The sequence below is a fragment of the Vigna angularis genome, chromosome 2 (assembly GCF_016808095.1).
Source record: "Vigna angularis cultivar LongXiaoDou No.4 chromosome 2, ASM1680809v1, whole genome shotgun sequence".
Lineage (NCBI taxonomy): Eukaryota > Viridiplantae > Streptophyta > Magnoliopsida > Fabales > Fabaceae > Vigna > Vigna angularis.
In genome coordinates this window covers 20,619,985-20,645,082 of record NC_068971.1, presented here as the reverse complement: position 1 = coordinate 20,645,082, position 25,098 = coordinate 20,619,985, and the positions used below count along the sequence as shown (strand labels likewise).

Genomic DNA, 25,098 nt, shown 5'->3' with positions numbered 1-25,098 from the left:
TGCAGGCTGTCCAAAAAAGGCAACACGAGGAGAATGATTCACCCTCGGCAGGCCGGGAGCGAAAGGAGGGCAAGCGAGCGTGCATGCAAGACCGAACAACATAGTCGTGGCAAGAATAGAGATAAGCTTTCTACTTGCTTCTTTCCAGTTTAAAAAAAGGTGATGTAATTTGCAAATCTGATATTATTATCAAATGATTTCCATCGAAATTTTGAGCAAGTTATATCAACAGTCCGGCTCAAAGAAAGGGTTCTTCAATTCTAAAGAGAACTCTTATCCACCGCTAAAATTGGCATCTTGATCTTAGGGAACTCTCCAAGTGAACTCCTAAGATCTAAACTGAACTGAGGAACGCTCTTCGTGAACTCTCACCTTGATCTTAGGGAACGCTCCAAGTGAACTCCTAAGATCTAAACCGAACGGTGAGGAACGCTCTTCGTGAACTCTCACCTTAATTTTAGGGCACGCTCCAAGTGAACTCCTAACATCTAAACCGAACGGTGAGGAACGCTCTTCGTGAACTCTCACCTTGATCTTAGGATACGCTCCAAGTGAACTCTAAGATCTAAACCGAACGGTGAGGAACGCTCTTCGTGAACTCTCACGTTGATCTTAGGGCACGCTCCAAGTGAACTCCTAAGATCTAAACTGAACAGTGAGGAATGTTCTTCGTGAACTCTCACCTTGATCTTAGGGCACGCTCCAAGTGAACTCCTAAGATCTAAACCGAACGGTGGGGAACGCTCTTCATGAACTCTCACCTTGATCTTAAGGCACGATCCAAGTGAACTTCGAAGATCTCAACCGAACGGTGAGGAACGCTCTTCGTGAACTCTCACCTTGATCTTAGGGCACGCTCCAAGTGAACTCCTAAGATCTAAACCGAACGGTGAGGAACACTCTTCGTGAACTCTCACCTTGATCTTAGGGCACGCTCCAAGTGAACTCCTAAGATCTAAACCGAACAGTGAGGAACGCTTTGCGTGAACTCTCACCTTGATCTTAGGGCACGCTCCAAGTGAACTCCTAAGATCTAAACCGAACGGTAAGAAACGCTCTTCGTGAACTCTCACCTTGATCTTAGGGCACGCTCCAAGTGAACTCCTAATATCTAAACCGAACGGTGAGGAACGCTTGTCGTGAACTCTCATCTTGATCTTGGGGCACGCTCTAAGTGAACTCCTAAGACCTAAACCGAACGGTGAGGAACGCTCTTCGTGAACTCTCACCTTGATCTTAGGGCACGCTCCAAGTGAACTCTTAAGATTTTAATCGAACGGTGAGGAACGCCCTTCGTGAACTCTCACCTTGATCTTACGGCACGCTTCAAGTGAACTCCTAAGATCTAAACCGAATGGTGATGAACGTTCGTCGTGAACTCTCACCTTGATCTTAGGACACACTCTAAGTGAACTCCTAAGATCTAAACCGAACGGTGAGGAACGCTCTTCATGAACTCTCACCTTGATCTTAGGGATCGCTCCAAGTGAACTCATGCTATTGTAGGGCTCGGTCGGTAAGGAACACATGCTATTGTATCAATCGTGATGGCCCTTGAAAATTCGAGTAAAATCCTATGCCGATCAGTATAACTTGACAAACCCAACGCAGTATCAAAGATTTTACTAGGGCTTGCAGGGCTTATGTTACTGTGGGCTCATACACTTCCGATCGGTTAGGATGACATACGACCATAAGGAACCAAACAGTCAACGTGCAGGAAAGATTCTCTCAGTCGTTCGGTCTCGGCAATCGTTGAGCAGAGTTAATGCAAAAATAAATGTGATAACGACTACTGTTAATTAGTTAAGGTTTGTATTAATGACCATTAAGAGGTAAATCAATTGGTCAAATTCCTTTAAACTCTATAAATAAGGGTTTAGGTTCGAGGTAAACTCACGTTTTACTCACTACTAAATTATAAAAGGCCTACAGAGAAAATTTCTGACTTGAGCGTCAGAGTGTCTTCTACAGGTCGCCCCTCATTCGGTGTTCAGTTGGCTAGAGGTAGGAGAAACAGGACGCTTGATAGTAGAAGGACGTTCGGCGGAGATCCTCGTCCCATTTCAATAGAAACATTTATATTTGTAGTAAATTAAGAGTTAATTTTATTTTTTATATTTAAAATAAATATTTTTTTAGAAAGAAGATCTAAGTCCTCACTCAAGTATCTTTTGAAAATATTTTGACTCGTGAAGTTTTTTAATGAAAACCTTTTTCATATATAAGTTTTTCTAACTTCAACTCATATAAGTCAGAATCCAATTATATATAATAAGGTCAAATTGACAAGTATAGACAAGGCTACCACTCGACAAATATATCATAAAGACAAAATTTCAACTAATAAATTGTTGGACGTATGTGCAGAAGAGAAAGAATTATACAGAGACTAGTGCAGAAAAAGAAAAGAAAGAATAACTTGAGAAAGTAAGAGATTTCTCATTATTGACTGAAACAGTATAAGTAGCAGAAAAACCGTCAAAAGCTAATTGTCAAAGACAGTTATTACAGTTGAGAATTTGATTAATCTCAACACACCCCTCTAATCCAAATTCTCTATGGATTTAACACTAAGCAAATCTCTTAATTTTTCAAATCCACTCTACCTCAAGGCTTTAGTAAAAACATCAGCAACTTGATCTTCTATTGAGCAATATACCAACTCCAATCTTCCTTTGTTAACTTGATCTCTCAAGAAGTGAAACTTGGTTTCAATGTGCTTACTCCTTCCATGGAATACTGGATTTTTGGACAGACTTATAGCAGATTTATTATCTACTAAAAGTTGCACTGGTTTTCTACATTCAAGCTTCAATTCTTCAAATATTGTTTCCAACCATACACATTGGCATGTTGTTTCTGTAGAGGAAATGTACTCAGCTTCACATGAGGAGAGTGCAACCACATTTTGCTTCTTGGAACACCAAGAAATTGGTGCTCCCATGTATTTGAACAAGTACTCGTATGTACTTTTCTTATCTACTTTGTCACCACACCAGTCCAAATCACACCATGCCTCTAGAACCCCTTTCATGCTGTCAGTTTTCTTAGGAAAGAAAAGACTAAAGCCTTGAGTTCCTTTTAAGTAACGAAGAATATGTTTGGTAGCAGCTAGGTGTGATTGCCTTGGATCACACATAAATCTACTCACCAGCCCAACTCCATAACTAATATCAGGTTTACTATTGCAGATGTACCTTAGTGATCCTACAATCTACTTATACAGGGTTGCATCCACCTTCCTTTCATCAGCTTGGTTAGTCAGTTTCAAGTTTGGCATGACTGGAGTTGAGGTGTTGTTGTAGTTCTCCATGCTAAATTTCCTCAAAACCTCATTGATGTATCTCCTTTGGTGTAGAAACATACCATCTGATGTTTGCTTGAATTCCAGCCCCAGAAAATAGCTCAGATTGCCGAGATCTATCATCTCAAACTCTTCTTTCATTCTTTTTTTAAATTCTTCAATTTTATCTGCAGAATTTTCAGTCCCTAGAAGGTCATCTACATATAGACAAATCAGTAAAATGTCTTGCTGCCCAATAGATTTCACATAGATTCCAAATTCCACAGTATGGAATCCAAGCTTGATAAGCAAAGCGTTGATGTGGTTGTTCCAGGCTCGAGGTGCCTGTCTAAGCCCATATAAAGCTTTGTTCAATCTATATACCTTCTGATTTCTTCCTTCTTTCTCAAATCCTGGGGGTTGCCTCACATAAACCTACTTTTCTAATGGTCCATTCAAGAATGTTGATTTCACATCCATTTGGCAAATTTTCCATTCTTTAAAGCTGGCTACTGCAACCATCAACCTCATTGTTTCAAGTCTTGCTACTGGTGCAAAGATATCTGTTAAGTCGACTCCAGGCTTTTGCAAGAAACCCTTTGCAACCAATCTGGCTTTGAGTTTTGCAACTTCTCCATCCGGTTTGTATTTGGTTTTAAAAACCCACTTAACATTAATAGGTTGTTTGTGTTGATGCAATTCTACCAGCTCACAGATTCTATTCTTCTCAATTGCCTTTAGTTCCTCCATCATTGCATCTTTCCACTCTTTTATATCAATTGCTTGCTTCCAAGAAAGTGTTTATGCATCAGCCAAGAACACAAAGTGGATTAGATCACCAGTACTCGTTATATCACTGTCAGCAAATACCTCATGATCTGCGAGCCTAGTAGAAAGGAACCTTGCTCTTTGAGATCTTCTATTATTAGCTTCAACATTAGTAGTAACATGTTCAACATCACCAGGATTTCTGTCTTCCAACCAGCTAGGCACAAAATCTGGTTTCAAACCTACTTCAGCTTCCTTCCAATTGAATGTTGCAGCCTCATCCACTATCACATCTCTACTGATGACAACTTGCTTCTTCTCTAGATTGTACAGTCTGTAAGCACCAGTTGGATGATAACCAACTAGAATGAGAGTTTCACTCTTATCATCCAGTTTCTTCCTTCTCTCGTTTGGAATATGTTTGTAGCAAACAGATCCAAAAATCTTCAAATGATGTGCAGCCGGCTTGTTTCGCCTCTTCAGGAGTACAATTTGGTAATGCTTTTGTTGGACTTCTATTTAGCAAGTAGGCAGCAGTAGAAACAACTTCTCCCCACAGATAGTGAGGCAACTTTCTTCCTTTAATCATACATGTGGTCATGTCTAGGAGCATTCTATTTCTTCTTTCGACTAACCCATTATGTTGGGGTGTATATGGAGCAATGACTTCATGCACCATTCCTTTATCATCACAGAATTTTCACATTTTGCTAGAGTTAAACTCACCTCCACCATCAGTCCTGAAAATTCTGATATGCAAACCAGACTGCCTCTCCACCAAAGAGAAAAATCTCACAAAGCATGAGTACACTTCTTCTTTTTCTTTTAATAAGTAGACCCAGATTTTTCTAGTCCATTCATCTACAAAAATCAAAAAATACTTGTTACCTCCAAGTGATGACACGTCAAAAGGGTCACACACGTCTGAATGGACTACATCAAGTGGTTGTTTTGCTCTCTTGGGTGCAGACTTCTTGAACTTTTTCCTGGCTTGTTTTTCAACAGCACAACCTTCACAGATTTTATTTGGAGCGGATATTAGAGGAACTCCTTTCACCAATTCTTTGCTCTTTAATTGACTCAAGCTCTTGAAATTTAGGTGCCCGAATCTATAGTGCCATAACCATCCTTCTTCTTTCACATTCATGGTGAGTAAGCATTGAACTGTTGTGGCATTCAAGTTTACCTTGAATGTTATGTTTCTGGCAAGAGAAGCCTTGAGCACTGGACGATGTTTCCTGTCAAACACCTCTATGTGATGTTGCTGCATTGACATCGTGTACCCCTTTTCCAAAAGTTATCCCAAACTCAGTAGATTGCTCTTCATTGTTGGGACGTACAACACATCATCCATGTATGCAATCTTGCCATTCTTGCAAGTGATCAAGACTTTTCCAATTCCTTCAGCCGTGATCGTGTTATTATCTGCAAACCTTACGTTGTTTTTTAAGCTTGAATCAAGATCCATCAGCTACTCTCTTTTCCATGTCATGTGGTTTGAACACCCCGTGTCCAGATACCAGCTGCATGAGTCATCCTCCTCATGGTCTGTTGCATTTGACAGCAACATGTGGTCTGCTTTTTTATCACACTTGTCCTGCGCTAACTTCCCACATGAAGAACCTTTTGCATGTTCCATTGTGTTCATCAGCAGCACATGGTTTGACTTTGAGTCACACGTGTCCTGAGCCAAGTTCGCCTCTTCATTCTTGCCTTTCTTCTCCGCTTCATTGTGCCAACATTCAGATGAATAATGCCCAAACTTGATGCACGTGTAACACTGAATATTCCTCTTATCAAAATTCTTTCTACCTCTTCCCCTCGACTGCCTTCCACCTCTTTTATTTACTTCTTTCTGATCACTGCCATTTTCCTCAGAAGATTGTTCAGAGAAGCTTGTGTTTCTGCCTCCAGTTCGTCCACCCTTTGAACGTCCTCTGTCTCTTCCAGCTCCACGACCTTTGAACTTTTGGTCAGTTCTGGTTTGTAAGGCTTGATTCATGCCTTTTTCAGTATTTTTCCTTTCGATCAGCCTCTTCTAACTCCTCTATGGTTTCAAGATCTTTACACTCCTCTATGGCAACCACTATACGGTCATACTGAGGAGTTAAAGTTCTAAGGATCTTTTCGACTATCTTTCTATCTTTCATAGTCTTATCACAAGACCTCATTGCATTCACCATGACCTGGATTCTCCCAATGTATTCAACAATGGTTTCTTGCTCCCCCATGCACAGAAGCTCATAATGTCTTTGTAAAGACTGCAATATGATCTTCTTCACTTTTCCAGAATTGTCATAACCTTCTTGCAAAATATCTCATACTTCCTTTACCGTGGCAGCCTTCAAAACTTTTTGAAAAATTGTTGCAGATATGCACTGATGCAGCAACATCCTGGCTTTGCAGTCCAGCCGTCTGTTCTCTTTATATTATTTCTTCATCTCTTTTGTATTGTTCTTCAAAGGTTCTCTGAAACCTTTCTTCACAATGTCATCCACTTCTTGGAAGCCAAGAATTGCTTCCATCTTGACACACAAGTCGTCATAGCCTTTGCCATCAAACACTGGTAGATTGTTGTGAATCATTCCAACCGTTACTCCTACAAGATTCTTCCTTGATGAATTTCTTGAACTTCACCGCTGCTACACAGGCTACGCAACATGGCTCTTGATACCACTGTTGGACGTATATGCATAAGAGAAAGAATTATACAGAGACTAGTGAAGAAGAAGAAAAGAAGGAATAACTTGAGAAAGTGAGAGATTTCTCATTATTGAATAAAACAATATAAGCAGCAGAAAAACAGTCAAAAGCTAACTGTCAAAAAGACAGTTATTACAATTGAGAATTTGATTAATCTCAACATAAACATATGATTATAGCCTATATTGATCCTTATTTAAAAAATAAGACAACAAGATTCATTCTTCGCTCACTTCTTTTTTATATTTAATTTAACAACAGATAAATAAAAAAGTAATCCACCAAACAAAAAAAATTCTACTTCAAACAAAAAGTAATTTAATGTACACAACCAAAACTAACGTAAATCCAAATTTTAAAAAATTTCTCCTCACCTGTTACGAATCAATACACACCAGCAAGATAAAGCGAGAAGAACAAGAGAAATGATAAGCATTATCACACTACCGAAGAAGAACAAAAGAACTCTATGAAGAAATAAGGCTGGAAAAGGGTATAAGAAGAAACAGGGTTGGGAGAAAGAAAGAAAGCCTAAGAAGGAGAGAAGGTACTTAACCTAAACTATTTTTAAATGAAAATGCCACGTCAGAGAGTAAGAAAGTAGTAAAACAAAAAGGAAAACTTTTCTTCAAGAATGAAAATATTGTGACAATGGTCAAGTTTCATTGGTACATTTGAAATATGTTTTTTTAAAAAGATTAAAATGAACCAATAAATTTTTCACATATGATTATTGTTAAAAAGTTGTTAACTTTGAGTTGTTAATGTAACATCCCAAAATTATACAGTCATCAACTATATACTTAGAATAATCACATATATTAATAATTCAAAACAGTTTTAAACCAAGGGAACGACACTAACGAAAGAGGCCGAACGGCCATTAATGTACATAATTTAACGAGCGTTCACAAAATAAAAGAGGACGAACGGTTTACAAAAACTACTACCGAACGTCCTAATATTTACACAAACAGAAAGAGCGCTCGCTCACAGCCGCTCGCTATTCTAACTACGCTATCTAAAAACCGAACGCCCTTACTGTTCGGCCTTCACTTCTACTTCTACGAGGTTGGTGTCCTCCAAATTTTCTTCTTCCAGTGTTTCTTCCAGTAACGCCTCTCCGTCTGCTCACATCCACACGGATGATCATTGCATAGACAAAACGAAGGTTCAAGGACGAACGACAACACAAGGAAATACACAGGGTAAGCTTATTGAATTTAATTCAAACCAAAACATACATTTTATACATATCAATTCCAGCAAGTAAGTTCACAACATATACATTCAATTCATACATAAATTTCATCCAAAATCCTGATACTAGACCGACCGTCCGGACTGTATGAATCCTGTGTAGCTAAGGCGTCCGTGCACTCAGGTGGTGTAACTGGAATGCTCATCAGTAGCCACCTAAGGTTAGTCTGTTTTGTCCAAGTTACAGTTATGGACTAGACCTCCTGCCATTCCCACACATGACATGATCCTCTCTACTTGAGAACGGGCACTCACGGAATATCAGGATGGATCACCATCTAAGCTTACCACGTTCATACTTACAAATCTTAATATCCATTCAAGAGTCGTTCCACCCTGGAACGCTCGTTCAAATCCAAAAATCACAATTTCAGTTCTCATAGTGTTCGCACATCTTAATTTATCCTCTTGAATACATTTTCATTCTATGTTTCACTTTCTTAAAAAGACGAATGTTCACTCCTCTTCATAACGAGGACGAACGTCGAGGGCGAGACCGAGAAAGACTTCTTTGAATCAGTTCAATGAACTGACTCTAGTACGATCGTAAAATACTTAGAATAATTTAAGTTCAATGACTCTGGAAAGAATCCAATGGATAGATACATCACAAACTTGTTTGGATAAAATAAACCGAACACGATTTAATTCAGGAGACAAACCGCCAGTCAATGACCGAGCGCGAAAATAGGCGTTTAATAATTTTTTTGGACGAACGTCACTGAAAACTTGGACGAACGTCACTAGTTCTATTGGACGAACGCTATTTTAAATTTATAGACGAACGCTTATGGAATTCAGGACGAACGTTATTTTCGCTCGTTGCGATGTACGGAAATGGATGAGCGTTCGGTCTGAGACCGAGCGCCTCTTAGGACGAACGCTCAATAGATGACCGAGCACTAATTTAAAACGAACGCTCGATATAAGACCGAGCGGTACAATCTGAGTTTAATTATCTAAAATCGTTGGTCACTACTAGGATGAGCCGAACGCTCAAACCTAGACTCTCACAAGGGGACGCTCGTTCTTAAGTCGAATCCTTTCCAAATGAAAGAATTCCTACTCTAAATCATTTTCAGGGAAAACCGAACGGTAGAAGACCGTTCGATGACGAGCGTGCATTATCAAAGTAAGGACTGTTATGTTTTCTAGATTTTTCTTCTACAATAACCACATTTTTTCATACGATTCATATCTTATAATTTATCTCCACCATAAATCTCATACATTACAGAATTCATATTATCATACATCAGTTCATACTTTATACATCATATCAAAATATCAAATTACATACTTTATAAGGTTCTCATTAATCATTCATGCCAAGCAACCATCAACATATGAATCAACCAATGCATACCATATTCATTCATTGCAACAGCGATCGTTCATAACTAGTACATCAGCATACATCTCATGCATATAATCCATATCGAACATGCATACAACACACACAGTATAAATTAAATCACAATAAGCTTCCCTTACCTGGATTCAGTAGCGAACGTCCTAAAGAGTGGATCTTGACTCGTCTAAAAGAAGCTCTCTCAACGTTTCTCTTAAGCTCTCCAACTAAACTAACCAAAAGGAAAGGAAGGGCTTAGCCTACACCGTTGCATGCAGCTGAAAACAGTTTACAGGAACTCCAGAAACGATCGCCCCAGTGAAACTTACCAGAACTGGAAGTTGTTCGGTTCAATATGGAGCTCTCAGTGCAGGGAACGTCCTCACGGTGCTGAAACGTGAACGGAGCAGAGAATGGTGAGTTGTGAAAGAGAGAAGGAGAAGAGTTCTAGAGAGAAGGTGGAGGATTTGAAAATTCAGAGTTTGGAGAAGAAGACGAAGTGTGCAGAAGAGTGGGAAGAGTTTTTCTGAAAATTAATTTCTCTCCCCACTTAGGACGAACGTCCACTCGCCTGCTGCCACTTGGATTCCATTAAGGCTTTAGAATGTTCCAACACGACACTTGGCAGTCGCATGTAGAGTGAGTGTGATGGCGTGTCAGTGGAGGTGCACGTGTGGCGAGGTGCATTTATGGGAGCACAGTGGTGACTCAGTACAGACATTAATGAGACGTGACAGTTAACATGTTATAATCTAAATAAAAATGATTCAATGTATAATTTTCGAATAAAAAATAGTTTAATTTGAAAATTTTATTTTAAGCAATGTGAGGTTGTGGAGCGTGTTCCATTACGCGTTTTCCTTGTTTGGGTAACCCATCTTCTAAAAATAACCTCCTCTGATGTCTTCAACTTCTCTAATGTCTTGAACTTGGAACGTCGCTTTTAGATTATTCACGCGTAATCCTCATTGACCCTTGGAGACCAATCACGTAGGGTCCACCTATATAACAACTCCGTTTAGCATTCAAACCCACCAATAAAAGCCATCCACATCATCGCAAAAAAAGGAAAACTATAAAAACCTTCCCAAAGCTCAAATCAGAGAGCCAAATTCACCCGAGAGTTACCGTTGCGGGGCTTCTCTCGCGGTGCCCGGTAAACCATGTATGCCGGTGACAGCGACAGCAACAGCGATAGCGGAGAGCGGGTACGGCGCGGGGAGACGCTGGAATTCCAGAACCTGAATGTGGTGTCGGCTGTGGGACGCGGCGCGAAGGGCGTGGTGTTCCTGGCGCGGGTGGTTGAGAAGGGAAACGGAGAATGGTTGGCGCTGAAGGTGGTGTCGAAGGAGCTGCTGAGGAAGAAGAACAGGAACGAGGGAAGGTGCAAGAGGGTGTCGTTCGAGAGGCACATACTACGTCGTTTCGATCACCCGCTATTGCCCAGGTTCCGAGGCGCTCTCGACACCGACCAACTCACCGGTTTCGCAATCGATTATTGCCACGGCGGAAACCTCCATTTGCTTCGGAAGAAGCAACCGGAGAAGACCTTCTCTGAAGACACCGTAAGGTACAAACAATCCACATCTTTTTTTCCATTTCTAAATTTCATCTTCAATCCTCTTCCAACGTTCATCCTCTGCAAGAAAATCCAATTATTTTAATAATTTTTAGATGTAGAAAGGGACATTTTTAAATAATCCACATTTAGTATATTTTATTATCTCTTTACAATGAAATTTGTATGTTGATTATTTTTAGTGTGTTTTTCTTTCTACCAATATTATATTATCTTAATTATCATGATGATGCACGTACTCGTGCAAAGGTTTTATGCAGTAGAATTGGTTCTAGCGTTGGAGTATTTGCACAACTTTGGAGTAGTTTATAGAGATTTAAAGCCAGAGAATATCATGATCCAAGAATCAGGCCACATAATGTTAGTGGATTTTGACCTTTCCAAGAAGTTATACCTTCGCTCAACTCCGTCGTCGAGTTGCAACTCATCACCGGGCTCTGACTCGTCACCGGAGAAAGATCGGAGGAAGCGACGACTATCACGATTCAGCTGTTACTGCCATTCAGGGATATCCTTGTACGACTCAGATATTCCGAATCAACTCAACGCCATCCCAACGAGTCGCAGCATGTCAGACTCAGTGGAAAAGTCGAACTCCTTTGTCGGAACGGAAGAGTACGTGGCACCGGAGGTCATCTCTGGAGAAGGACACGACTTCGCCGTTGATTGGTGGTCATTGGGCATTGTTCTGCACGAATTGATGTACGGAACAACGCCGTTTAAGGGCGCGAATAGGAAAGAAACGTTTCATCGTATCATAACGAAGGAACCCGAATTATCAGGTGCAACAACGCCTTTGAGGGACTTGATTAAAAAGTTGCTTGAGAAGGATCCGGAGCGTAGGATCCAGGTGAAAGATATCAAGAGCCACGATTTCTTCAAAGGCGTGAAGTGGGACACGATCTTGGAAATCTCACGTCCACCGTATATTCCTCAAAATGAGATAAAGGATTCAACAGGGTTTTCTCAAAAGGATGTAGAGTCGTTTGTTCATAGAATATTTTTTCCCAAGAGTAAAGAGGAGGAAGATAAAACAAATAAAGGGGAGGCAAAAAGGAATGAAAAGGAAACCCCGAAGGAGGAAAATTATAAAAATGAGGAAAACGATAAAAAGGAGGAAAATAATAAAAATGTGTGGGTTGACAAGTTAAATCAAAATTCTGCTAAGGATGAGAATTTTTTAATTTTTTGATTTAGTGTTTTTCTTCTGGTAATTTTGTTCATCACCAAGTTATCTTATGTGCACTATGTCTATGTAAAACTTATGTCAACTTTCTTCTTTTCTTTTATTTCTCTCTTCTATTGAAAACAAGATTATGACATTAATGTATTGTTGCAAAAATATTCTCTTAATTAACCTATCAATCAGAAAATATAGTCCCCAAGTTTTTTTCTTCACAAATATTATTAGTCTGCAATGAGAAAATATTCTCTTAATACAATGTAATGCATTAATGATAATGCCATTCATCCAACCATGCTAATAATGAGTGGATTATCACTTTTTTTTTATAGGAAAATGCTATAATTTTACATGAATTGTATAAGAATAGATAGATTATAAAAAATTAATCATTTCTGAATGAGTCGTGTTCAGTTAGAATGATTTCACCAACTGAACTCGTGTTCTATGTAGCATGAATATTATTAATGTGCAACCTCGTATTTTGTGTTTATTGAATAATCAAATTTTCAATAAAAATTAGGATGAATAGAAGTTGTGGAAGGTAATAATGACTTTTTTTTATGATATGACATGTGTGTTATGACTTGTTCAAATTATCACATTTTATGGTGGAACATTGATAAATAGCTAAGCAAAATTTTAATGTCATGATTTAAACTTTTGAAAACAGATTAATTTTAATTTTTTTTCTTTTAAAAGTTAAAATACTAAAAATATATCTAATTCTAAAATAAATCACATAATTAATTACAAAATTTCTTAAAATAAGTAAAGAAAATGTATTCTTATAACATAAACTTGACCTCAACAAAAAATTAAGCTAATTTGTAAACCATAATACCAAACTTCATTTTCATACTTATAAACCTTTTAAATGTATTGTTTATGTTCTTAGTTAAACGGGTTTTAGTCATATTAGATATTGATGGACTTGTAACTTACTAAAAAAACTTTTTTTTTTATTTTATTTTTTATCACTCTTTTATTATAATTGTTTATTATATTCAATTATTAAAGTTGACAATTTAATTTTTTTAAATATTACAATATTATTCAATAATTTGCTAATGGTTTAATTTTTGTAAATAGCTGAAATATTTGATTTTATTACTATTAATAAATGAGTTGAGTTAATTAATTTTAATTGTATTGCAATAAATATATAAAATAAGTGGAGAGATATACTTAAGTTAACCCTCCTAAAGAATCAATCTTTAGTGGGTTGAATTGAGTTCTAAATTTCTAACCTACTAAAAGATGTTATGGATTAGGTTATCTCATTTTTAACTCAATTTGTAGTGAGTGAACCCATATGAATTAGGTTGGTTAACTTTGACACCCCTATTAGAAATAGTGAACATAATATTTAAACTTAAATGAGATTTTTTGTTCCAATATTTATGAAAGTTATTCAACGTGATATATAAAAAAAATTGTTCTCAATTCAATCTCATTTTATCTAAAAGAAGTCGATATGATGTCTTTTGTTAAATTAATGTTTACATTATTTAAAAAGAGATAATGTGACAACGCAACAATATAAATATTTAGTTGTTTTTTCATTTTTGTGCTTATCCAATATGGACTATATTTATTCAACTTGGCTTATGAAATCGTTGATTTGAATCTAGAGTTTGCAAAATTTGTTGTTGAGAAAATGGTTGGGGAGGAGAGTAAACATTTAGGGATTATGGTTAGGCCTATTTTCAATGTGGAGCTTCCACCAAGATTAGTATTGAAGAAGATGAAGATGGAGCTTGATTATTTGTCCCATTTGGACCAGACTTCCATAAATGGAACACATCCATATCAAGAAAAAAGAGATGAAAGAAATAATGTAACCTAGCTTCATAAAATAAACAAATATTATATATATTTATATGTCAATTGTTTCAAATGTAAATATGTCAAATCATCACTGATTTAGTGACATCAATGTTACTCTAATAGAAATAATCATGTTGACTTTATTTCAACTAAAATAAAGATTAAATTGAAGAAAAAAAACTAAGTGACCATATAGAATAGTTTCAAAGAATATTAAAAAAAAATCTATTAAGCCAAATGTTTGTTAAAGAAATAGAAAATATGCTTGAAAGTCAATGTTTTCACAAATAAATTTTGTTACAATACTTGTAGAATGGGTATTTAGGTTTTTCTACAACACATCTTATCACCATATCATAGTTGTACAAGTTTGTTTAAAATTTTGGGAAATAACATTGGCTTTTGCTTCTTGCACCTTATCGTTTTCTTTCTGTGTATCCTACCAAACGTGTGAAATATTATAACTAATCTTTTTACTTTTATGCCTAATCCTAATTTAATTTTTTTCACATCTTCATCTTCGTCTCCACAGCTTTAACAGGTGATAATTTTCTTTTACGGATAACGAAATCCGGATGGCAATTTTCCAGTTTCGAAATCGCATTTCCGGAAAGCTTATGTGAACTTGCGAATTTATCTTTTCGGATACCACCTTAAACTCATCCGGAATTATGTTTTCGATGGTAATTATAATTCTTTTACAGATTTTACTTTTCGGATATTTTGTATCACTTCCGGATGCATCATTCTGGGTGAATAATTTCCTCGTCTGTAAACTATTTTTTGGAATATTATTCCCACTAAACAATGATCATAGATTAACTTTTTTCACACTATTTTTCTAGATTTTGATTTTTAGTACACACAAATTCACTTTTTTTACCAATACATCACGAAACACACTCATCATCATATCTTAATATTATCTTCCACCAATTACCACACTTTTTAGGTAAGCAATTTTATATTTTAATTTTTGAAATTATACTGAATTTTGAATTTTATGATTCTCAAATTTTTATATACATAATTTTGAAGAAAAAAAACTTACTTGATTGCAAAGTTCTCTTAAACAATATTCTTCCATCTCTTACTTATTTTTAAAATAAATCTTATTATATCAAAGTCACTTTCTTTTCATTCTTAGAAACACATAACAACTTTTAAATTTTTTTAAAGTAACAGTAACTATCATTAACTTCTAGTATTTTAAAAAATATTAATAAAATGAGATGGATTAATTTTAATAACTCTAAAATAATCTCGTAACTTTAATACATTTATATTCTAATAATGATCCCATTATAATCTCTATATTACATGAACCAAATATTAAATTAATATAATTTAACATTCTTCCAATTGGTTCATGTGATGACTTGAAGGTCTAATATTAAACTTTAAGTGTGTACCATTCATTAGAATTACTAAGTCATCATCCCTATATAATTGAAATGATGGGATCATGGTGGCAAAAGTCATAAACAACAAGATTCCTTTCATGTATCACATAATCAAACCAATTCAATATAACTTTAATCAATTTTATAACTTTGATGTCTCTAAAATAAACATAACACTGCGACACTCAATAATACATGTATATAACTTAATGTGGATAACATAAATAAAGAGAAACAACTTTAATTGAATTCACAAGTATCATATCAGTACAAGCATATAACTATACATATGCATATAGGTCAATAACATCATCATATTAATATTGACTTATCCATAATGCTCATACTTTTAACATGGCCAACAAAATTTTTCGGCAGTAGTCATTTAGTTAACGGATTTGTCATAATCAAATCAGTACCAATATGCGTAATCAACACTATGTTTCTGCACTTCTTCTTTGACCGACAAGTACTTCAAATCCATGTGTTTTGTATCCTTAAGTACTTGTCATTTTTAGAGAAAAAGACAGTTGCAAAATTATCACAATAAATCATTATCGACCTAGCAATACTATCAATAATATCAAGCTTCGATACAAAATTTTGCAACCACAATCCATGAATAGTGGCCTCAAAGAATGCCACTAATTCAACCTTCATAGTGGATGTAGCAATGACTAATTGTTTTGCACTTTCCCAAGAAATTGATCCTCCAACCAATATATAAATATACCCAAATGTGGATTTTCTTGAATCCATACATTCAGCATAGTCTGAATCCAAGTAGTCAATCACTTTAAGATGATATGACCTTCTACAGGTGAGCATGTAGTCTTTGGTACCTTATAAGTGCCTAAGAACTTTCTTTGTAGTTTTCCAGTGATCCATTTTAGGATTACTTTGATATTGACCTAACATTCCAACAACAAAACTGATATATGTTCGAGAACAAGTTTGAGCATACATCAAACTCCCAACTAACGCATAAGGAATGGACTTCATGGTCTTTCGTTCCAAATCATTCTTCGAACATTGCATTTGACTAAACTTGTCCCCTTTCTGAATTGGAATTACTCTAGGATAACATTTTTCCATTATGAATCTCTATAACACTTTGTTAATATAGCCTTTTTGAGACAAACTTAACAATCATTGTGATCTATTAATGAATATTTCTATTCCTATCACATAAGATGTCTCATTCATATCTTTCATTTCAAAGTTGTTGGAGATAAACTTCTTTACAACATGTAACATACCAATATTATTAGCAACAAGAAGAATGTCGTCAACATATAGAACCAAAATAACAAAATTGCTCTCATTAATCTTTATGTATATACATTGGTCAACAATGTTCTCTACAAAACCATATGAAGTTATGGTATCATTAAATTTTAGATACCATTATCGGGAAGCTTGTTTCAGCTCATGTATTGATTCCTTCAATTTACATACTAAATTTTATTTTCCTGTTATTGGGAAACCTTCTGGTTGATCCCGATAAACTTTCTCTTCTAAGTCACCACTCAGAAAAGCAGTCTTTACATCCATTTGGTGAAGCTTTAAATCATAATGAGTCACCAAAGTCAAATCAATTCTCAAAGAGTCCTTCTTAGAAACAAAAGAGAAGGTTTCTTTGTAGTTGATGCCATCCTTTTGAGTGAAACATTTGGCGACTAATCTAGCTTTATACATTTCACTATTACCTTTTGAGTCACATTTGGTCTTAAAAACCTATTTACAACCAACTCTTTTTGAACCCTTAGACAACTTAACTAGATCCCATACTTTATTGTCATCTATTGATTTCAATTCTTGTCTCATAACATTCAACAAATTCTATAAATTGTTACTTTCCATGGCTTGTTTGAAAGATACTAGACCATCATTAATGCTTAAGTCACATTCATGTTCAACAGAGTAAACGACATAGTCATTCAAAATAGTAGGTTTTTTCTGCCTTACAAACCTTCTTGATGTTATTTCTTGTGGTTCGTCTATCAATGGCTCATTTGTGACTTGCTTATTTCCAGTTGGCTCAACATTTATATGTTCATTTTGTAGGAACTGAACATTAACTTGTTGTTTTTGCTTGTTGTGTGAATGTGATACAACAAGAGGGATACAACTTGAGAAGAGACATTAGGTCTAGAAACCCTACTAGTATTCTATTGAATGTCCACTATTTGTGATTCTTGAGTTCCACTAAATTTTTCAATGAATCAAGCATTACCGGACTCAATTATTCTTGTACTATGATTAGGGCAATGAAACCTACATCCCTTTGATTTTTCAGGATAACCGATAAAGTAACCACTAATAGTTCTTGCATCAAACTTCTTTTCAAGTGGATTGTATAACCTTACCTCTGCTAGACAACCCCAAACATGAAGATGTATTAAATTGGGTTTCCTTTCATTCCATAATTCATAAGGAGTTTTAGGAACTACTTACTAGGAACCCTGTTAAGCAAATATACAATAGTTTTGATGCATACACCCACAAAGATAAAATAATATTGTTATGACTTAACATACCCTAAATCAATCCATAAGAGTACATTCTGCCTTTCTACTAAACTATTTTGTTGTGGTGTACCGGGGATGGTATATTATGCTCATATACCTAGACTTGCAAGATACTTTGCGAATGGGCCTAGACATTGTCCACTCTCATAAGTTCTACCATAATATCTCACCACTTTTACTTTTTTTTGTCCAATTTCCTTTCCACCTCATTTATGAACACCTCAAGGATGTCTATTGATTGAGATTTTTCATGCAATAAATATATATAACAATAACGTGAAAGTCATCAATAAAGGAGATAAAATATTGTTCACCAGCCTCAAATTTAATTTCAAAAGGACCACAAATATTGTTGTGTATTAACTCAAGAAGTTGATTGCTTCTTGTGGCAAGATTCCTTGATATGTGTTTTGTTTGTCTACCCTTAATACAATCAATACATACATCTCAGTCATCAAAATTCAATTAAGGTAAAATTTCATTTTTCATTAACATCAACATCCTTTCTTTGATATGTGACCCAATATTTTATGCCATAAGAAAGTAGAACATTCATTTCATGCACTACATTTTCTACAAATAACATGTTCAACATTAAACACGGATTCAGAAAAATTACCATCAAGATATAAATGATATAAAGCATTCAACAAAGTACCAAAACCATAATAGTACGCAAGTTTATACAAATGAAAAATATTGTTTTCAATCCTAAAATTAAAACCTAAACAATCCAACTTTGCAACAAAAACTAAATTCCTAGCACAACTAGAAACATAAAGACACTTTTCAAGATTCAGATAGTAACCAATGTCTATAATCAATCTGTAAACCCCAATTCCTTTTATTCGTGCCTTCATTATGTTCCCCATATATAATACTTTTCAATTCCTTTTATGGGTGAATTGAAAGGAATTCCTGCATAATATTAGAAACATAAGTGGTAGCTCCAGAATCCAACTATCATGTATTATTAGGTACTTCAATAAGATTTGATTCAAAAGTTATAGAAATATAATATGTACCTTTCTTTTTGAACCAAGATTTTCTTTTCACCCAATCTTTCTGGAAGTGACCAACTATCTTGCAAAAGAAACATTTATGGTCCTTCTGGATACTACCCTTATTCACTTTCATTGAAGTTTTGTCCTTCTTATTCTTCTTTCCTGATTTGGTTTTACTAAAGGTAGCACCATCATGAGTTGTGAGATGGAAGAATGGTCTTTCATTTTCTTCAACCTCTTTTCCTCTTGTACCAACATGGTCTTGATTTCTTAAAAGTTCCATTTATCCTTAAGAGTGTTATAATTCGCCTAAAACTGGCTAAATTCATGAGGAAGAGAGTTCATGATAAATTGTACTAGAAAAGACTCATTCACTTTCATTCTCATTCACTTTCATTCCCATTCACTTCAAACCTTGTTGCTATTAGCCATTCTAGTTACATGGTCATGAATGGGTTAAGACCAGTTAAACGTTTTAGTTGTCAGCTCACTCATATGAGTTCCCACAATATACCTGTCAATTATGTCTTATTGTGAGTACTCCTTAATCATTTTCATGAATTCTTTTGCATTTTCCGTTTTAGGCATAGAAGACTTTACATTCTCTACCATGGACATGTGCATCAAGTTTAGGGACAACCTATTAGACTTATGTCAAGCCTCATAAAGAGACTTTTCATCACTTGTATTGGTCTCCGTAATGGCTATGGGACATTTCATCTATAGTAATAGCCATATCCAAGTCAAACACACCCAGTTGGAACTGAATTTGTTCTTACCAATCAACATAGTGTAGCCCATTAAATTTGACTACATTGTTGCTCAAACCAAATAAATTCATGGAAGGTAGAAACAATATACAATCTCATACATTAATGCTTTAATAAAATTAATGGATTCAAACAAAATAACTACACTAATCATACATTTAAGTTCATCTTTGGATGATACTTAAACGGATAGATAATCATATAAATTATTCATTTAAGTTCATCTTTCATTAACACTTAAACTAATCGATTTCATATTGTCTACCATCATATTAAGTCTATATTTATGTTATATTTGGATATACAAACATATTTACTAAGTATATCAAATTATTTATTTTAATGTTATTAATTATAAACAATGATCCAATTTTAGATGACACATAAATTTCTTATTAAATAATGACCACTCACTATAGATATATTATATATATATATATATATATATATATATATATATATATATATATATATATATATATATATATATATCCATAAATGTTTTATAATAATAAACTTTAATAACAAAACATTCATCTAAGATTTTAATCATTTGACTTTTGAAAACAAAACTATATGCAATTAAATTCCTGTAACATATTTCCGTTACGTCACATGGAAAACTTACTTTTCAATCTAAAACACTGGCTTGCAATTTTAAACACTCAATGCAGTATTAATTCATGTTACAGAACAAAAAATGTTCCAATTCAAGTCAACGGATTTCATTAAATGGACGAGTGCTCTAGTGGTAGAATAAATAGTACCCTAATAATATCACCCAATGCAACCTCTTGTCCTTCATGCAGCAATAGTAAACTTGTTTTCCTTTTCAATTTAATTGAAATTGACATTTACCAATACAATTAATTCAATCAAATAAAATTCGAGAACAATTTAAGCATCAGATTCGATTTGATTATAGACAATGAAAATTATAAAATCTCAAAAGTCTATAATTTCAAAATTAGTGATTTCTATAATTAGTAAAAAAATTCATGGAAAATCATAAAATCTAAAAAAACTTAGTTCTAATACCGCATGTAAACAATTTTGATTGAAATATAAAATTGTTTACATGTAGTTTCATAATCAGGTTTTCTATATTTTATGATTATCCATAAATGATGTTTTATCCCAATTATAAAAAATTTTATTTTGAAATTATGAATTTTAAGAATTTTATAATTTATGCGACTTATAATGAAATATATGTCCATGATGATTAAATTGTTATCAAATGTTATTTGATTAAATTATGTTTTTTTGGGTAAATTTCAAATTAACTTAATCAAAAGTTTTCCTTTCCTTACTTCTCTTTAATAATACCTTCTTGATAATATAGAATTATCCGGATAAAAAATCTTACACTATCAAAGTCACGTTCTTGATAATATAGAATTATCCTATAAGAACGTAACCCTTTTCCACTTTTTTAAAAAGTAATTATCATTAACTTAAAATATTTTAAAAAAATTAATAAAATGTGAAAAGTATCTTTCATAAAATAAGAAGAAATAGATTAATTTTTGTAACTCTAAAATAATTTCATGACTTTAGTATATTCATATTTTAATAATTATTACATTAGAATTTCTATTAAAATTATTCTTTAAATTACATAAACTAAATATTAAATTAATATAATTTAACTCTTCAAATCACTAACACCAATCTTACTGCACATCAAACGTCACCATGAAAACGAAGCATCGTTATATCTACGTTGCTTCGTAGACAACTTTCAAATAAAACTCAGAAGGACAAAACAGGTATTAAATAAAATGATAGGGTGTTGGAAGAAAATGACAGGGTATAGGAAGCAAAAACCTAACCTTTTTTATTTTATTGCAATGTTTTTCAATGAGAAAAAAAAGTATTACCGAACGTTTTACTATACATGTGTAATACTAGAGGAAAGTAGAGGTTTGAGACCACGTTTATTCTTCATGAAAAAGTAAATATTTTTTTACTAAAACAAACTACTGTAAGCAACGAATTAAATTATTTATTGGATATTCAATAAAAATAAATACAAAAGACCAACAACAATAACTTCATCCAAATAACTGATTTACTCTTTAATGTTTATTACGGCTATTCTTAATTTACGTTAAATTAAGAATTCTTTTTGTTATATTTTAATAGAATAATAAAAGCAATCTGGTGAAAATTTATGGTTTATATTTTCCTGAACCTAAATCATGGAAAAATTATGGTCCGGAAATTACGTAGGAAAATATAATAAATGTTTGTTTAAATTTTGTACTTTGTAAAATTTAAATAAAAAAAGTATATTCCAGATATTGGTTTTCCATATAAGACCATATATCTACGACGAATTTTTAAATAAACTTTTTTCTGATTTCATCAAATTACTAATATATGAGGGACACCAATATATACCAAAATATCATTTTTGCTATCATTTTTAAAGATCAGAAATTATTTTGGATGAAAAAATCCGATTTCAGATAGATGTGGCGCCAGTCTGTTTTAATCTGGTATATCTAGTTCGTTAAACTAGCATATCAAAAATGAAATTGAAAGTTTTAAATTAAAAATTAAAATAGAAAATGAATTATGAATATTAATTTTTGGTTAGTTACAAAAACCAACAAATCAAAAGATTAAAATACATTAATCATTTATAAAAGGTAAAAAGATCAATCTTTATTTTCCTCAATTTTCTAAGAAAACAACTAAAGAGTATTTGCAAGACTGTAAGAGCTTCTTCAAAGATACTGGGAAATTTCCTACTCAGACTTGGCATTGTATCTTATTCTATTTTCAATTCTATAAAAAATTTAACTTAATTATATATATTTAAACTAAAAGAGATTTTTTAGAACGTTAATTTAAATCTTTTTAATAAATTATATTGTAATTCTAATATAGTATAACAAGTATTGATTCAGAAAATCATTTGAAGAGAAGCTATTTTAATTTTAAATGGTACATTCCCGGGTTGTAACCGACACCAAATCATCAAGCTACAACTCATTTGAAACACAATATCATTCAAAATAAGTGCAGAGACCCATGCATCCAAATCATGCAGCTTCATATGCATAAAATGCAAAAAAATGCGTTTTATAAAAGAAACAAGGGAATATAGCATAAAATGACTACTTATATGAAGAAGTCAAAGAAGTTATAGCTCAACTAGTCAAACACTAAGAAGCTCTTGATCCAAAACAAAGATAACAACATAACACGAATAATTTTGAAAAGATATTCAGCCAAGTCCATACATTAAAGGATAAAAGCAAAATTATTTGATTTAGCAACAGCAATCACTCATCTTCTTGGCTGCGCAACCTGGCAAGTTTGTTGGTAACAACAACATCCAACTGTGCAGCACGTTCTACAATCTCCTTTCTCTTCCTGGTTGACACATTGTGTGCAATCTCAGCACAGTATGTCCTGATGTTTCATCAACCATAGTAACCAAGTCAGGAACATAATGTACCAACAAAAGGGTAAGGAAATTTTTACATGCAAACAACAACCAGTTACTACCTGTTGTGCATCATCAGAAGTTCAAGATCCTTGACATTGTGGACAACAAACTTCTTGAATCCATTAGGCAGAAAGTGACGGGTCTTCTTGTCTGAACCATAACCAATGTTTGGCATCAAAACACATCCTTTGAACTTTCTCCTCACACGTGAATCAATACCCTTTGGCCTGCGCCAGCTCGGCTGCATACAAAAAGAGCATACATTGGAACCAATGATGTTCAAGATTATTGACCAACATATACAACAAAACGTATCAAAAAGATGAAAACAATCATATATTATGGGATGTGGCAATTATATTGGTAGTGGAAAACATTAGGGATACCAAGCTGGAAACATCTAAGCTTACTCTGAAAGTCATTCAAGGTTCAATTCTCTAATATCTAAACGTAGGCATACCCTTTTCAATTATCAAAAGAGCACATAACATTGAAAATCTCCAGGAAACTAATTTCCAAGCAAACTAATCCAGCACACATACCTTCACGGAAATTTTGCGGTCACTTTGGGGCCTCTTAAACCTCTTGACACGCTTCTTCACCACTCTCTTGCTTAGCAAGGGAACAGCCATCTTGTCTCTAATAAACACAAGTCAATGTCATTTAACAACTAAACTAACTTTGCAGAACAAAGAGACATTCAAACTTTACAGAAAAGTTATCAGGGACATTAAAATTTGAAGAAAAAATGATAGCAATACAAACAAAAATTATAACTTTGGGCAATACAAGGAACAAATATATCGGAAAAGCTGGAAAAGTCCGAAATCAGCAATTAAACTTAATGAATATCTCAAATCTGATTCCAAATTTGGCTAAACCACTCAGTTTTCATACAAATCGAGAAATAAAAAAGCATTGCAAAAACCCAAGTTGAATATTACGTCAATAGTTGCTTTCGCTTCAACCCATGTCAGTATTTCCCTAAGAGAGAATGTTAATTAAGCAAAAATGAAATTTTGGGTACATAGATTTAGGTCAAATTCAAACACACTTTGTAGAAAACATAATCAAAACTAAAAATATAATATCAACACGGTAACTATTGTAAAGAAGCAAGAGTACCTGCTTGCACTGGTGTTCCTCTAAAAACAAGGCTGAGAGATGCTGATGAACACAGCCGAGGCACTGGCAATTAGGGTTTTAGAGTACTATATATATGAACGGCTAATGATATGGTGGTATTGGACCCACCTTAAATACAGTACACCTTATGATTCGAAACTAAATGAACCTATACGATTAGATTGGGCCGGGCTTCATGTGTCAACGGGCCTTTATTATTTGCACACCTTTTTCACATTTTTGCTTTGTCGTTTTATTTAAAATGGGTTTCTGTTGACCAATAAATAAAATGAAAATGAATTTTTGTTCAATTTTGACTTTCCTATGAAAACCAATAAATAAAATGAAAATGAATTTTTGTTCAATTTTGACTTTCCTATGAAAAAATAGCTATACATTCTATTTTTGTATAATTTATTTTTAAAGAAAATTTGGCATTACTGAAAATAATAATTCACTAATGCATATTTTGATTTAAAATTTGTCCATTAACATTAAAAAAAATTTACACTGTACTACGTCAAAGCTCTTGCATGAAGCTTCTTACTTTAACATTATATTCAAAATTTGTGTAAGTTACTAAAAATTAATAAAACCAACAATTTTGATTACACAAGTCCTTAAAATTTCCATAATTTATCACCTCTTAGAAGGAATTTAATTAAACCACTCAACAAAAAAAAAATTATTGAAGGCCTTAACTTAGCAAAATATAAATGATAATATTAAAAATCAAATACATAAGATAAAAGAAAAAATATATATCACAGCCGCATATGAAATTCAAACTATAAAAATGTATTTCCATCATTTGAGAAAACACTTAAAGGTGAAAACCTAAA

The 25,098-nt window shown here is 34.0% G+C and overlaps 2 protein-coding genes across 2 annotated transcripts; one reads left to right on the top strand and one right to left on the bottom strand.

Annotated features, from left to right (window-relative positions):
• The first annotated feature begins 10,467 nt into the window (after nt 1–10,467).
• Nucleotides 10,468–12,218, top strand: LOC108328517 (serine/threonine-protein kinase OXI1). Its single transcript, XM_017562394.2, has 2 exons — nt 10,468–10,938; nt 11,197–12,218. The coding sequence occupies exons 1-2, from the start codon at nt 10,532–10,534 to the stop codon at nt 12,137–12,139; spliced, it is 1,350 nt and encodes a 449-aa protein (XP_017417883.1). The 5' UTR covers nt 10,468–10,531; the 3' UTR covers nt 12,140–12,218.
• A 10,541-nt stretch (nt 12,219–22,759) lies between these two features.
• On the bottom strand, nt 22,760–24,403 carry LOC108327885 (60S ribosomal protein L32-1). Its single transcript, XM_017561611.2, has 4 exons — nt 24,257–24,403; nt 23,674–23,770; nt 23,191–23,372; nt 22,760–23,094 (listed from the first exon to the last, which is right to left on the bottom strand). Exons 2-4 carry the CDS (start codon nt 23,761–23,763, stop codon nt 22,965–22,967), a joined length of 402 nt encoding a protein of 133 aa, XP_017417100.1. The 5' UTR covers nt 23,764–23,770; nt 24,257–24,403; the 3' UTR covers nt 22,760–22,964.
• Between the last annotated feature and the right edge of the window lie 695 nt (nt 24,404–25,098).